At 41.5% G+C, this 15490-nt stretch overlaps 1 protein-coding gene across 3 annotated transcripts in view; it reads right to left on the minus strand.

Annotated features, from left to right (window-relative positions):
* grid2ipb (glutamate receptor, ionotropic, delta 2 (Grid2) interacting protein, b) overlaps nucleotides 1-15074 on the minus strand; it is a 101747-nt gene extending 86673 nt beyond the window's left edge. For 2 of the 3 annotated variants that reach the window (XM_057825997.1, XM_057825995.1), the window contains exons 1-4: nucleotides 4361-4916; nucleotides 3624-3877; nucleotides 3221-3550; nucleotides 2981-3135 (exon numbers count right to left, since the gene is read on the minus strand). In XM_057825997.1, coding sequence (XP_057681980.1) covers nucleotides 2981-3135; nucleotides 3221-3550; nucleotides 3624-3877; nucleotides 4361-4445 — 824 coding nt within the window. In that variant the 5' untranslated portion in view covers nucleotides 4446-4916. Of the gene's footprint in view, nucleotides 1-2980; nucleotides 3136-3220; nucleotides 3551-3623; nucleotides 3878-4360; nucleotides 4917-15059 lie in introns of those variants that run through there. The other variant, XM_057825998.1, reaches the window with a different exon arrangement.
* Nucleotides 15075-15490: the final 416 nt, after the last annotated feature.

Here is a 15490-nt window from a genome sequence, read left to right on the forward strand (position 1 = left end):
ATGGGCCTCTTGGCTGCATCTCTGATCAGTTTTCTCCTTGTTTGAGAAGAAAGTTTGGAAGGACGGCCGGGTCTTGGTAGATTTGCAGTGGTCTGATGCTCCTTCCATTTCAATATGATGGCTTGCACAGTGCTCCTTGAGATGTTTAAAGCTTGGGAAATCTTTTTGTATCCAAATCCGGCTTTAAACTTCTCCACAACAGTATCTCGGACCTGCCTGGTTTGTTCCTTGGTTTTCATAATGCTCTCTGCACTTTAAACAGAACCCTGAGACGACCACAGAGCAGGTGCCTTTATACGGAGACTTGATTACACACAGGTGGATTCTATTTATCATCATCGGTCATTTAGGACAACATTGGATCATTCAGAGATCCTCACTGAACTTCTGGAGTGAGTTTGCTGCACTGAAAGTAAAGGGGCCGAATAATGTTGAACGCCCCACTTTTCAGTTTTTTAGTTGTTAAAAAAGTTTAAACTATCCAATAAATGTTGTTCCACTTCACAATTGTGTCCCACTTGTTGTTGATTCTTGACAAAAAAATTAAATTCCATATCTTTATGTTTGAAGCCTGAAATGTGGCGAAAGGTTGCAAGATTCAAGGGGGCCGAATACTTTTGCAAGGCACTGTATATTTATTTAGTTTTTTAAATCCCGCGCCATGAAAATGAGTGACTTCCGGCTTCGGTCTTGCATTGAGGAGGAGGGCGCTGTGACGTGTAGGGGAGAAGGACTCCTCTTCACTATACAACCTACTGTTGTGTATGAGGAGTAAGGATTCAGCTGATTTTGTTACGTTTATTTTTCGCATCACGCCAGCCAAATGGCTGCAGAAAAGGCGTGTGCGCCTTTTTGGAGTTTCAAAAGGTTCCCATTCACCGTGGATATTGGCCAAGCCCTACTACTGCGGGACCATTGGACTTACGAGGATGTGAGCAAACATCTTGTTTTGTATTATGTCAAATATTAATACAGCGATTACAAAGTAAACACTACAAACTTTCTTTAAATAAAGGACTACTTACGTTTGATCATTGATAGGCATGTAAAAAGCTCTCCTCGTGCACATTTGCTGCACGTTAGCAGCACAACAGCTGCAGCCGCCCTCCTCCGGGGAACGAACTGTAAATTGCTCTCCGCCGGGCGGTTTGCCGATCCGCGAAGACAATCGACAACCCAGTCGTCATGTCAAATATTCCGGGCTAGTTATGTGTGATTTTTTTAGGTGTCATAAAATATCGTTCGGGAGGTGCGACAGTAAAGGTGAAGTGGTCAGTTTTGACCATTATGGAGTAATTTTGCCATGTCGTCCTGAATAAGTGCATTTTTATTATTTCATATTCCATTTAGCACAAGACTGTTATTTGTCATGACCATGCCATTTATTTAGCAATTGGGGAAAATACTTGGATAAAAAGAATATCCTGTAAAAATATTGGCGTAGAGAGACTGAAACAATGACATTTTGCGGCTCTCTTCGTCGCGTTTTCCTCGTTCTGAATAATTCCCCCTCAATGGGCGGAATAGTAAAACCAATGAGCCTAGTCTCCCGCTGACGTCATCCACCTGCTGGGGAGGGCGCTCGAGCCCTATAATGGTAGGCGTGGCTAACCGGCAGATTAAAAGACTAATTTCTCGTCATCTGCGCTTTGCTAAATTGTTGTATATAGTCGAATCGTCTCAAAATATGATTCTAATTCACATAATAATGCTATTTAAGACTTTTTTTCTCCTGTCGTATGCTCTTTAACTAAAAGTAAAAGGTATTGAGTGGTAAAGCTACTCTAAGAAGTACATTTTTCTCAAAAAGTTACTAAAGTAAATGTAACGGAGTAAATGTAACACGTTACTACCCACTTCTGATTACAGCTACACGCATCATCTTACCTTTGTTTAATCCTCCGCTCGCCCAACCATGCCCACTTTATGTCCACAAACCGGGCCCCTTAGGCTAGGTTCATACCGCAGGTCTTCATGCTCAGTTCCAATTTTTTGTCATATCTGTTTTTCACGTGCTAGTTCAGACTGCCTTTGTCCACTGAGCCCATTCAAGTAGCATGCGCACTAATTCGCAGTCCGAGATGCGCTGAGCAAACTGACCTGCATGCGCAAGAGCATCAAAACAAATGACTACACATGCTGGCGCGACGTCATTCAAGGGTGATCATATTTTAATTTCCATAAAGAGGACACAAAAAAAACGACATAAATAATCCCCGTTTAGTCTTATATTCAAAGCTTATTCGGATTGATAGCATGCACGCACTGTGCGTGCATGACGCACACGCGTATGGACTGTTTGCCTCGACTCTCAGTGTAAGCAATCTTGGAATATTGCTTATTTTCTATGACTGTAGTCAAGCACACCTCTTCCCTAAAAGCAGCGTTCAAGTTGTTAAGAGCTCCATCGCTACCGTAGCACCCTCTCTCTATCTCGCTCTTTGCTGACGTAATTGTTGCATGCATGAATTCGGATTTGGGGGACTTGACAGTTCAGACCACAGCCACATTCTGGAAAAATGTGGCCCAGATCAGATTTTAACCACATACAAAAGTGACCTAGATCAGATTTGAAATGGTCCACATTTATGCGACTTTTCCCGTTCAGACAATCAAGTTAATGCCTCAGTCGATTTGGAAAAGCACGACAAAATCAGATTCGTGCATTAAGACGTACGGTATGAACCGAGCCACAGAGGCCCGGGCCTGGGTGCAGTCGCACCCCCCCCTTAAGTTCCGCCGCTCCCAGATACATTACAGTATTTGAGTGGGAGGAATGATTTATTTCGTGTCTGGTTTTAGCTAGACGAGAAAGTTAAAACACGTGACAAAAAAATTATGATTATTGAAAACACCATTAAAAGCACCCTCTCTTACCCTTGACCTCAGCCTACTCTAAATAACTGCTGTTGTTAAGCTTAACTTGTGCCATTCATCCAGATGATGTATTTTTGATAAAGCATGAGTGCAAACCTCTTACCGGATACTTGAGATGAGCTGTCTGTGATCATCGGTGATAAGGATTTCAGGCAAAATGGAGGCCAACCAGTCGACATTCTTCTCAGCCGCATATTGCTTTAACACGCTGAACAGTTTCTCCTTCACGTTGGGCTCATCACTCAAAATCTGCTCAACCTGATGATGTCATAATAATGATCCAAATGGTTATCATTTGCCCTTGGTTAAGTTGTAAATGTTAATTTTCTGGAATGACACCTACCTTCCTGTTGAACTCCAGAGCCTTATATTTCCGGTTTACCCTTGCGCCCTCCCCTACTATCTGACTTTCCTCTATGTTGATGCTGTCTTTCTGCCTCGCGCCCAAGTGCAATACACCTAGGCGCAGCGTCCTGCCCTGGGAGGACTTTATTAGCGCCGCAGCCGTCTCATGCTGCCTAACGGGGATGCCGCTGACCTCCATGACGCAGTCCCCTGCCCTCAAACCTGCACGGCCTGCTGGGGAGAAGGGGGAGCAGTCCTCCACCAACAAGGGACTGTCGCCTACAATGGTGAAACCAAACCGTCCATCAGGACCTGGTATGATATCCATCTGTAAAACCAACGAAACGGTGACTAACAAAATAAGGCAAATCTTGTTAAACGTTTGTTTCTGGATATCAAACCTGCTGTATGCGAGACACAACTCCAATGCTGGGGGGGATGTTCTTCTGGGTCTGGGCGATGGCAATAACAGCTTGCGGTCCCAGCATTGATACATTGTGGCCTTCAATTTCCAAAACTTGATCTCCAGCCTGCAGACCGGCCAGTTGGGCACTGCTTCCTTCTTCCACAGACAAAATATAGCTAGGTCCATTCCCGCCTAGCTGGAATCCAAACTCCTCGGGCCAGCCCTGGTTGGATGTCGGCATGTTGAGGACTGAAATCGGGGAAAGGAAGTTGTGGATAGGGTATCAGAGCTCTCATAAAACAAGGAGTCCTTATATTGCAAAAATGCAAAATAGCGGTTACCGAAAATCAGAAATTCATTCAAATCAATTGACATTGCAGAGAATTTGACCACCGTAGAATCCGCTACAAAGAATACAGTACAGATCGAAGCTCTTCTTCCTACAATTGCCTAAAGTTGTACTGAAGAGTGGATTTCTCCACTCTAAACCATGACATACACGACATACACCAGTGGCCCTTGACCTGGTTCCACTCCAATTAAATTGAGTCTTCACACAGATTGAGACCTTAATTACCCTGACAGACAAGTTCCCTCAGCAGACATTCAAGCTTTGCCAACAGAATAAAATATACTAAGAATTACCGTGCGCATAAAAGCATACTTACATTAACTTGAATTGCAAAACAGGCCTAAAACTTTATCTAAATAATACAAGAACTAGACACTCACAGAAATCTTTGGATTGGCAACGAGAAGTCCTTTTGTTTTGACGCAATGAATGTCTGCCTTTTTTGTTTTGCAAAAACCTCTTCATTTTCAGCGTCTATTTGTAGATCCAGGCGTCTCTTCTCAGGTAAATGTGGACAAAAAACAAGCAGGGTTTCACCTCGAGCACACCTTGACCCAAAATCCAACAAATCGGGTGACAACATCCGAATAACTAAGAGCTGAGTGTGCTTGAAAATCAAGCTCGGTCTCTCGGTAAGTTTGTCAAGGAGTTGGTCCTACGTCTCATCCCTGATTCATCCCAGGGCCAGGCTGCTCACACTGTGTTAATCAGAAAACTGGGACGCGTGCACCCGCGCACTTCAGTTCCTTAATAATTCAGTCTCCAAAAAGGGTATTGTGAGGCCTCATTTTTCTAAAAATACACAATGTGTCTTTTTACGCCTCCTCTTCTCTTGCCTAGGTGGCCCTCCGAGGGACTGCTCTTGGCCCAGAATCACGCTGGCTTGATGTAAGGAAGCCTGATGATGAGAACTAATTGGAACGTCAGCCTGGAATTGTGTTAGTCCACGCCGTGTACTGTACGTGTGTGCACTTAAATGCTTGGTCAACTGACAAGCAGCAGGGGGCATTTAGGGTTTAAACTGTAGGATTAGCTGGATTATTCATTGAATCTGTAGCCCTTCCTCCACCTCCCCTCATTACTATATACAGTAGAAACACATGTTCATAATCTATGGCTGGATATCAATAATTCCAGGAGATACACAACAGCCCAAATGTGATTTTTATATGAGGACTCTACACTGCTGGCCAAAAGTATTGGCACCCTTGCAATTCTGTCAGCTAATGCTCAATTTCTCCTAGAAAATAACTGCAATTGCAAATGCTTTGGTTGTAATATCTTCCTTTATTTTGCTTGCAATGAAAAAACACAAAAGAGAAAAAAATAAATAAATCATTATCATTTCAAACAAAACTCCCAAAATGGGCCGGACAAAAGTATTGGCACCCTCAGCCTAATACTTAGCAGCACAACCTTTAGACAAAATAACTCCGAACAACCGCTTCCGGTATCCATCAATGAGTTTCTTACAATGCTCTGCTGGAATTTTAGACTCTTCTTCTTTGACCAACTGCTCCAGGTATATGAGATTTGAAGGGTGCCTTCTCCAAACTGCCATTTTCAGATCTCTCCACAGGTTTTCTATGGGATTCAGGTCCCATGACCTCTGAGGGAGACCCAACTTTCTCACACTGGGCCCTACATTATGTTGCAAAATATGTTGGTAGTCTTCACACGTCATAATGCCATGAACATGGTAAAGCAGTCCAGTGCCAGAGGCAGCAAAGCAACCCCAGAACATCAGGGAACCTTCACCATGTTTGTCTGTGGGGACAGTGTTCTTTTCTTTGAAGGCCTCGGTTGTTTCCCTGTAAACTCTATGCTGTACTTATGTCTCATCTGACCAGAGAAATTTCTTCCAAAATGTTTTTTGCATTCTCAGGGAAATTTTGGCAAACTCCAACCTGGGTTTTTGTATGTCTCTGGGTCAGAAGTGGGGTCTTCCTGGGTATCCTCCATAAAGTTCCTTTTCATTCAGACGCTGACGGATATTACGGGTTGACACTGTTGTACACTTGGACTGCAGGACAGCTTCAACTTGTTTGGATGTTAGTCGAGGTTCTTTATCCACCATCCACACATCCGCTCATCTTTCATTGAAATCTTACGTCAATTTTTCTTTTGAGTCCACATTTAGGGAGGTTAGCCAAAGTGCCATGGGCTTTACGCTTATTGATGACACTCCGTACTCCACAGGAAAATTCAGGTCGTTAGACATGGACCTATAGCCTTGGAATTGCTCATGCTTCCTCACAATTTTGCATCTCAAGTCCTCAGACAGTTCTTTGGTCTTCTCTCTTTTCTCCATGCTCAATGAGGTGCACATAAGGACACGGGACAGAGGTTGAGTCAACTTTAATGCACTTTAAGTGGCTGCAAGTGTGATTTAGTTATTGCCCCCACCTGTTATGTACCACAGGTAAATAACAGGTGCTGTTAATTACACAAATTAGAGAAGCATCACATGATTTTTCAAAGGGTGCCAATACTTTTGTCCGGCCCATTTTTTGAGTTTTGTGTAAAATGATAATGATTAAAAAAATGTCCATGTGTTTTTTCATTGCAAGCCTGTTAATCACACAAATTAGAGAAGCATCACATGCTTTTTCAAAGGGTGCCAATACTTTTGTCTGGCCCATTTTTTGAGTTTTGTGTAAAATGATAATGATTAAAAAAATCCATGTGTTTTTTCATTGCAAGCAAAATAAATGAAGATGTTACTACCAAAGCATTTGTAATTGCAATTATTTTCTGTGAGAAATTGAGCATTATCTGACAGAATTGCAGGGGTGCCAATACTTGTAGCCAGCAGTGTATGTTTTGTATTTTTCCGTCAGTTACCTCCTTACAGTGTTTTTTCTTTATTAAAAACAGTCTTTCTCAAATAGTAGGGCGCAAATTGATGCCTTGGCGGGCATGTGAACTTGGGAACATTTTTTTTTGCCATACTAGAATAAAGTTCATTGCACATCCACTCAATGGGTGGCAGTGGCGATCTCATTTTCAGAGTGTGTGCAGTATTTCTGAACCGAACAAGACTGTGTAGCAAAGAGCAAGAGACATGAAGAGCGAGGAAGAGGAAATATGAGAAAGCTTATGTAGCGTTTGGCCTCACTTCTAATATAGTTGGAGACGAGGAAAGACCAGTATGTTAACTGTGTCTGAAAATGTTGGCAGCAGACAGCATGAAGCCAAATTAATGAAGACGTCACTTGGTAAGGGCTGTTTGTTCCCTGTATGACCGGTGCCGGAGTTTGGTCCGCATTGCCGGCAGTAAGTCGAATTCGTTCCCAGTGAGGGTTGCCCTTTGTCACCGATTCTGTTCATAACTTTAATGGACAGAATTTCTAGGCGCAGCCGAAGCGTAGAGGGGGTCCGGTTTGGTGGCCTCAGCACTGCATCTCTGCTTTTTGCAGATGATGTGGTGCTGTTGGCTTCATCAAACCGTGATCTCTAGCCCCCCATCTTGAGCGGTTCGCAGCCGAGTGTGAAGCGGTGGGGATGAAGATCAGCACCTCCAAATCCGAGACCACCCCAATAGCAGGCGACTGTGTGCCGGATCTGGCCTCAGCTTGCCAGATCTGCATAGCAATCACACCCGCTTAACGTTAGTGCGCCAGATGCGGCCTGGATCAGGACTATGGCAGTCCAAATGATAGGTTAAACACTGTTCCGGGGCGGACCTTGCAGACCTGATGTGCTCAAACTCTCGGTTAACGTCAGTGCGCCAAATGCGCCCCGGATCAGCACTATGACAGTTTTGCCTTAACTGTCGCCTTGATAGCACAGATGGGTGAGCCTGAGACCAGGTGCCGCTGGTCATCGTCAGCAGCTTACTTAAACCGGTCCTTGGCCTCACTTTATCGCCAGATCAAAAACTCAACTACAGGTATTTGACTTTCAGATAACAAAGCATCTTGTAATCCTGATACTGAGCTTATTTTTGTGTTTTTCCCCCTTTGGTCCTTTATGCTTGCCTGGCAAAATGCCCTCCTGCACGTTCTCCTGTTCTATCACCAAACTGCCCACCGGATTCTTCGGACACTATCTAACACTCCCTCTCATCGTCAATGAATTAGGTCCCCCGTTACCCCAGAACCTTAACAAATACAATATGTTGTTTACAGTCTAAAATGGGTCATCTTTATTGTTGAGTTTAAAATATTTTGTCAAAAAACAATTTTATATTGTTATGTTGTTGTATGTTGCATTAATATGTTAGCATTAATAAATGGCATGAAAAAGAAGTGTTGTCATTATTGCTTTTAATAGACAAATTTAATTTGCAATATAATACCAGATTAAGTGGTAGAAGACATTGGACCCCATTCACATTGATAAGCCGCTTGATTTTTTTTTTTCTTCTCAGCGAAAACGTGCCAAATATTGACAACAATCGTCCCGCTTTGTGGGTGTTACGTCAGTAAACCAGCGAGCAATGTTATCATCCAAAAAGGTGGCATACCAAGTTGCTCAGTGCAAAATATACCCACACTATAGCAAAGGAGCTGAAACTGCCTGCAGCAAAAATAAAAACTGTCCCTTTGTCCAATTGCAATGTTGTTGTTTTTTTTTTTTTTTCCGGTCAAATAATTGTTTGGCATATTGTACTCTGAGTTAATGTTACAAATCAATTTGAATTTATTAGTATTTATTGATTTTGTTACATTTTATTTTTCAATATTAAATGGTAAAAAAATTATATGTATGTGTAAAGTTTGGCAGAGATATTTTTTTATTAAATTCAAGCAAATGGATGTGCTTTGTCTTTTTTTGTTACAACTTACAAACAAAACAATGTTAATATAGTTTATTGAAAATTGATATATATGTATTACTTTTTTTCTTTAATGTTAACAAGGACACAATGTTATGCAGAGGTGTACTTATAATAATTTTATAGACAAATATTACTATTTATATTGGCGGCAGAAAGTTGGGGGGGGGGGGGGGGGGGGGGAACATTTATGTCTTCCTGAGGGGGTAACAGAAAATAATTGAGCAGCACTGATTTAGAAGAATGTAGAAGGTTGAGCAAGAAGGCAAGCACCTGAGAGCCATTTTAATCAGCTAATAATTATACCTCAGCAGCCACAACATGAAGATGCCAGAACGTTATTTGCATTTTCCTGGCATTATTCCTTCCACTGATAAAGGTATACCTCAATAAAGGCTTCACATTTGACAGTTTTTTTATACTGTACTGTGTACAATTTTGCACATACTCGTAATAAGTGCTTTTTGTTCATTCTTTATTTAAATGGAGTCTCTTGGTTGGTCATTTTGTGCTGTCTGCCTTGAGGTCCCACAATTTAACAATTCTTTTCTAGGTCAATCTGAGGTCAACCAGCCCCCTAATTTGATTAAAAATGGCTAAAATGGTGCCATTCGTTTATGCTATGCTTGTGTTTATTTGTGCTGTAAAAAGATTTGTTTGTGCTGCTATCATTTATAGATATTGATGTATTAATTTCGAGTGATGACGTCAATCGCAGCACCTCAGTCGCGGCTGACCAAGCGTACCAACCCTCTCGATAACAGATGGTAATCCGAACAACTAGCGCAAATGTAGCACAAACAAATATGGCACCCTTTCGGGTCCATTTTGCAGTAAATGGGGGCTTTAGATATTATATCAGAGTGATGACCTGACTCGCCGCCCCCGCTTTACTGCAAAATGGACCCGTAGCATTGCCAATTGCTTGTGGTATGTTTTCGCTAGTTGTTGAGACACCGCTCTGTCATTGATATCCAGTGTTGTTAATCTTACTGAAAAAAAGTAATTAATTATAGTTACAAATTACTTCTCCCAAGAAGTAATTGCGTTAGTAACTCAATTACCTGAATGTAAGAGTAATTAGTTGCTTGGCAAAGTAATTGGTGATAATTACTTTTTTTTTTCCCTCAAAAAAAACAAAAAACAAAAAAAAAAAACATTGGCCACACGATGGGAAGTTTTTTGTGAAGGTTTTTGGTACAATTGCCCCGAGCCCAATTCTTTACCCGAATTTACCCTTTACCCTGAATCATCTGTTAAAAGTTGTTAAAATTGCTCCCATTATTGCATTAGTTCCCTTCTCTCTACTTTCGACATATGACAGTTTTAAAACTGTTTCATCATTTAAAGATAGATTCAAGTCAAGATTTTGCCGATTTAGAAGTATTTTAGATTAAAAGTTACTTAGGTTCGCTAGGAAGGTTCTCTACAACAGAGCCGTCCTAAAAAGTTTACTGCTTTAAGATGGCGGCTGTCTACTAACTCATTTAGTGCCGTGTCTGTCATTTTGCATCTAGTTATATCTATGTACAGTACATGTGATATCTACCATGTCTACCATATCTACCATAACATGCGGGCGTAGTTTGTAGGCTATCGGCTACAACATGTATTATTGGAGCTACCTAGTATCGCGTTTGCTCGGCGTCACAACTTTCTTGCCTCCTCCCTACTCCTGCTCTGCTCTGTCGTCTCGGTGAGTCCGTCTCCCTCAGACTTTTCGACCAATATAGTAACGCATAGTAACGCATGCCTTTCCGTCCTCAGTAACGGTAACGGCGTTGCCAAGATGAGAAAAGTAATTAATTAGATTACCCACTACTGAAAAAAATAACGCCATTAGTAACGCCGTTATATTGTAACGCCGTTATTAACAACACTGTTGATATCTCTCCACCTCAGAAAAGATAGCACAAACGAAAATGTTTACAGCACAAACGATTGACACCATTTTTAATTAAAATGGGGGACTGGTTGACCTCAGATTGACCTATAAAAGATTGTTACTATCTCAAAAATGATAGCAGCACAAACAATTTTTTTTCAGCACAAACGAACACAAACCTTGCACAAGTGATTGACAATTTTTTTCTCTAAATTTGCGTCTAATGGGGGGCAACTTCACAGAGGTGTTACCCTCCCTCCTGCTGCTTTTCTTGGCAAGTACCAGCTGGCGTATGGGACTCAAAGTTAACGATGATTGACATGTTTTTAGCTTTGATCAGGCTGTTCTCGGCAGTGTGAGCATCAAGGCGTGAGTGTAATTGAGTGGACTCACTCAATTAAGCATTTAATACAGACAAGCATTTCTCTATATTATTCTTGTTTAAAAAATAATTCAAACTATGAAAGTGCTGTGTTTGGGTTTTCTCCGGGTTCCTGCCACATCCCAAAAAGCCGTGCATTGAGATGGTATGCTGATTGAACACTCCAAATTGTCCCTAGGTGTGAGTATGTGCGTGATTGGTTGTGTTTCTCTATGTGCCCTGCAACTGGCTAGCAACCTATTCAGGGTGTACCCTGCCTTCTGCCTGAAGTTATTTGTGATAGGCTCCAACACCCCCGCAACCCAAGTGAGGATAAGCAGTTCAGAAGATGAATGAATCATATGAACGTTATGGAGAGTAATTAACAGTACGGCGTTAAAAGTGATACAATGAAAACTGTGGGTGTGCCTACATCTAGTGCTGGTGCACCTTACGAAAAAAGTTAGGCACACCAGTGCAACCAATGCAAAAAGTAAGTGGCATGTGCCGGTTACCGGTTTTAAGGTTTACTGTGGTATGAAACGTCACGCTTTCAAAACCACTAAAATTTTCTGCCATACTGTTGTAAGGCATTAGCTACTTTTTATGTCCCAAAAATGCTGCGAAAATGGCTTCGAGTGGCAGCACTTACCCCTCCCCCTCCCGTTTTTGCGCTGTCTGTGACACTGCTGTTGCTGTCTAAACTACACCTGAGCTTTTTCAAAACACCCTCAAAAAAACTAGTCTAGTATGGGAGTATTTCGGCTACCGAAAAGAAATGGACGGCCGTGGCTTAGAGGAGCAAGTACAGCCAATGTATAGGCAACACCTCCAACATGATTTCACATTTACGTGACCATCATCCGTCATTTTACACAAAATTTAAGGCAAGTAAACGCTGTCATGAACGTTTCTCACCAGCTATGAGAGTTCTCTCCACCGTGTTTCGTGTGTCTGACAATGGTAAAACAAATACAAAACGTAATGGCTGTTAACATGGCTATTTAGTATGCTAAGACAGCTAAGTAGTTTCCTTAATATAAGAGTACTTTTGTAAAGTCTTCCGCCATTGTAAACATCTGTTCAAAATAACATTTTTATATTACAAACTGTGGTGTTTTCTCTCTCCGGCGACTTTCTGTGTTTAGAGAGGGTGTGTGTGTGTGTGTGTGTGTGTGTGTGTGTGTGTGTGTGTGTGTGTGTGTGTGTGTGTGTGTGTGTATAATGTGTAAATAATGATACGAGTCATACACACACCCTCTATCTCTTGCTTTCACTCTCCATTAATACTTAACTAATTAACATTAATAGTAGTAGTGGTATATTAACCCAGAAATGGTGAACATAGTCACATTCCTGCATCATATCTTGGACTGAGAGAGAAATATATAGAAAATGAGCAAGTCCCTAAAAATGTTGAGATGGAGCTTTAAAGTCAATTAACTGCCTGATATAAAGTATACAGTATGTATATATATATATAGATTTTATTTGGAAGTGTTTTTACTTTTTTTATGGCAAATAATTATTTTTGTTCTAATGTTTAGCAACTTCAGCTGTGGGTTTAGTCCATAGGTTTAAGAAATAAAATCTCTTACCGGCACATGCCTAGTGAGGACCCATGGCAATATACACTCACCGGCCACTTTATTAGGTACACGATGCGAGTAACGGATTGGACCCTCTTTTGCCTTCAGAACTGCCTCAATTCTTCGTGGCATAGATTCAAAAAGGTGCTGGAAGCATTCTTCAGAGAGTTTGGTCCATATTGAAATGATGGCATCACACAGTTGGTGCAGATTTGTCGGCTGCACATCCATGATGGGAATCTCCCGTTCCACCACAACCTTAAAGATACTCTATTGGATTGAGATCTGGTGACTTTGTAGGCCATTTGAGTACAGTGAACTCATTGTCATGTTTAAGAAACCAGTCTGAGATGATTCCAACTTTATGACATGGCGCATTATCCTGCTGAAAGTAGCCATCAGAAATTGGGTACATTGTGGTCATATAGGGATGGACATGGTCAGCACCAATACTCAGGTAGGCTGTGGCGTTCCAACGATAATCAATTGGTACCAAGGGGCCCAAACTGTCAGGAATGAGCAGGCAGGCAGGTTGTATGGACCCAAATGCAGGGAAACAAAAAATGCAGCGAGGCAGGTGGCAGTGAACTAAAAAAAAACCTTTTAATGATAACTAACAAAATCACAAAGTACAAACAAAAGGGCTATGGCTCAAAAGGCAATGTTCAAACAAAACTTACTTAAGCAGAGGGACTGGTACACGAGGGCGTGGAACGGACTTGACTTTGGTGAAGACGGACATAGACATAGACAATGACGCAACAAGGAGTGACAAGAAACTGGGTCATTATATACGCCGACAAGGGGTAACGAGACGAGGAACAGCTGGGTAACACAGGTGGATGCAGATTGCAGGATACACTGGGAAAACACACACAGGTGAGAGCAATGGGTAATCACAGGGACAAGTCACACAAGGAGAAACCAAACACAAAACCTAACACAAACAGTGCCAAGAAAATATTCCCCACACCATTACACAACCACCACCAGCTTGAACCGTTGATACAAGGCAGGATGGATCCATGCTTTCATGTTGTTGACGCCAAATTCTGACCCTACCATCCGGATGTCGCAGCAGAAATCAAGACTCATCAGACCAGGCAACTTTTTTCCAATCTTCTATTGTCCAATTTCGATGACCTTGTGCAAATTGTAGCCTGTTTCCTGTTCTTAGCTGAAAGGAGTGGCACCCAGCGTGGTCTTCTGCTGCTGTAGCCCATCTGCCTCAAAGTTCGACGTACTGTGCATTCAGAGATGCTCTTCTGCCTACCTTGGTTGTAACGGGTGGTTATTTGAGTCACTGTTGCCTTTCTATCAGCTCGAACCAGTCTGGCCATTCTCCTTTGACCTCTGGCATCAACAAGGCATTTCCGCCCACAGAACTGCCACTCACTAGATATTTTTTCTTTTTCGGACCATTCTCTGTAAACCCTAGAGATGGTTGTGCGTGAAAATCCCAAGTAGATCAGCAGTTTCTGAAATACTCAGACCAGCGCTTCTGGCACCAACAACCATGCCACGTTCAAAGTCACTCAAATCACCTTTCTTTCCCATACTGATGCTCGGTTTGAACTGCAGGAGATTGTCTTAAACCATGTCTACATGCCTAAATGCACTGAGTTGCCGCCATGTAGTTGGCTGATTAGAAATGAAGTGTTAACGAGCAGTTGGACAGGTGTACCTAATAAAGTGGACGGTGAGTGTATATTTCGATGTTAATTTTTTCGTTCAATCTATCGTTCAATTTACAGTATAAGAGAAACAAATTTCCATTCAAAATTGTATTTTTTTCAATGATGTGCAAAATGAAGTGGTATGAAAAAGTATCTGAACCTTTTGGAAATTCTCACATTTCTGCATAAAATCCCCAATAATTGTGATCTGATCTTTGTCAAAATGACACAGATGAATAAACAGTGTCTGCTTTAACTAAATCCACCCAAACATATATAGGTTTTTGTATTTTAATGAGGCTAGTATGCAAACAATGACAGAAGGAGGAAAAAAGGGTATGTGAAGCATCACATTTCATATTTTGTGCCCCCCCCCCCCCCCCCCCCCCCCCCCTTTGGCAGTAATAACTTAGAAGACGTTAGACCTCTTTAACAGCCAGAAATCTTGCTAGTTTGTAGGTGACCAAATACTTATTTTCCACTCAAATTTGGAAATAAATTCTTTAAAAATCAAACAATGTGATTTTCTGTTTTTTTTTTCTTCCACATTCTGTCTCTCATGGTTGAGGTTTACCCATGTTGACAATTACAGGCCTCGCTAATCTTTTCAAGTAGGAGAACTTGCACAATTGGTGGTTGACTAAATACTCATCTGCCCCACTGTATATATTTCTTCACTTTTAAGGGCAAAAACGTAACAAAATTATCAAAAATATGCTATCGAGACATCCATAATTTGTATACTGTCTATCCAAAGACAATACCTGTATGATGGTTCGCTCACTCACCTGTAAGAACATGGGCTATGGAAGTGGACGTCCTCCAAGGTCTGGCTTTTTGTTTTACTGCAGGCAAATGTAAAAATTACTCCCAGTTTTTAAAGAGATGCTAGTCATACCATTGTAAAGGTCTAAACTCAAGGGTTCTTTTGCCCCTGTCACTGAGACATCTCCACTTGCATGACATCATTTTTGTGATCTGGTTTTCTATGTGGTGTGCAGTAAAAAATAAATATACAACAGAGTGTGAGGATGAATAAATAATTATTATTAAAAACAAAGAATATATCCCATACCTTCTTCAACGGCATCAATAGATCTTGTCCAGTGCGCTTCTTTTTAGCAATGTGAGCTGTAATATGAGTCCGGGATCCAGTTAGCAACAAGATCCAGCAGGTGTTTTGTGATACCTTATTTCACAGTCAATGTCAGTGACAGAG

Source organism: Corythoichthys intestinalis, chromosome 21 (genome assembly GCF_030265065.1).
Source record: "Corythoichthys intestinalis isolate RoL2023-P3 chromosome 21, ASM3026506v1, whole genome shotgun sequence".
Classification (NCBI taxonomy): domain Eukaryota; kingdom Metazoa; phylum Chordata; class Actinopteri; order Syngnathiformes; family Syngnathidae; genus Corythoichthys; species Corythoichthys intestinalis.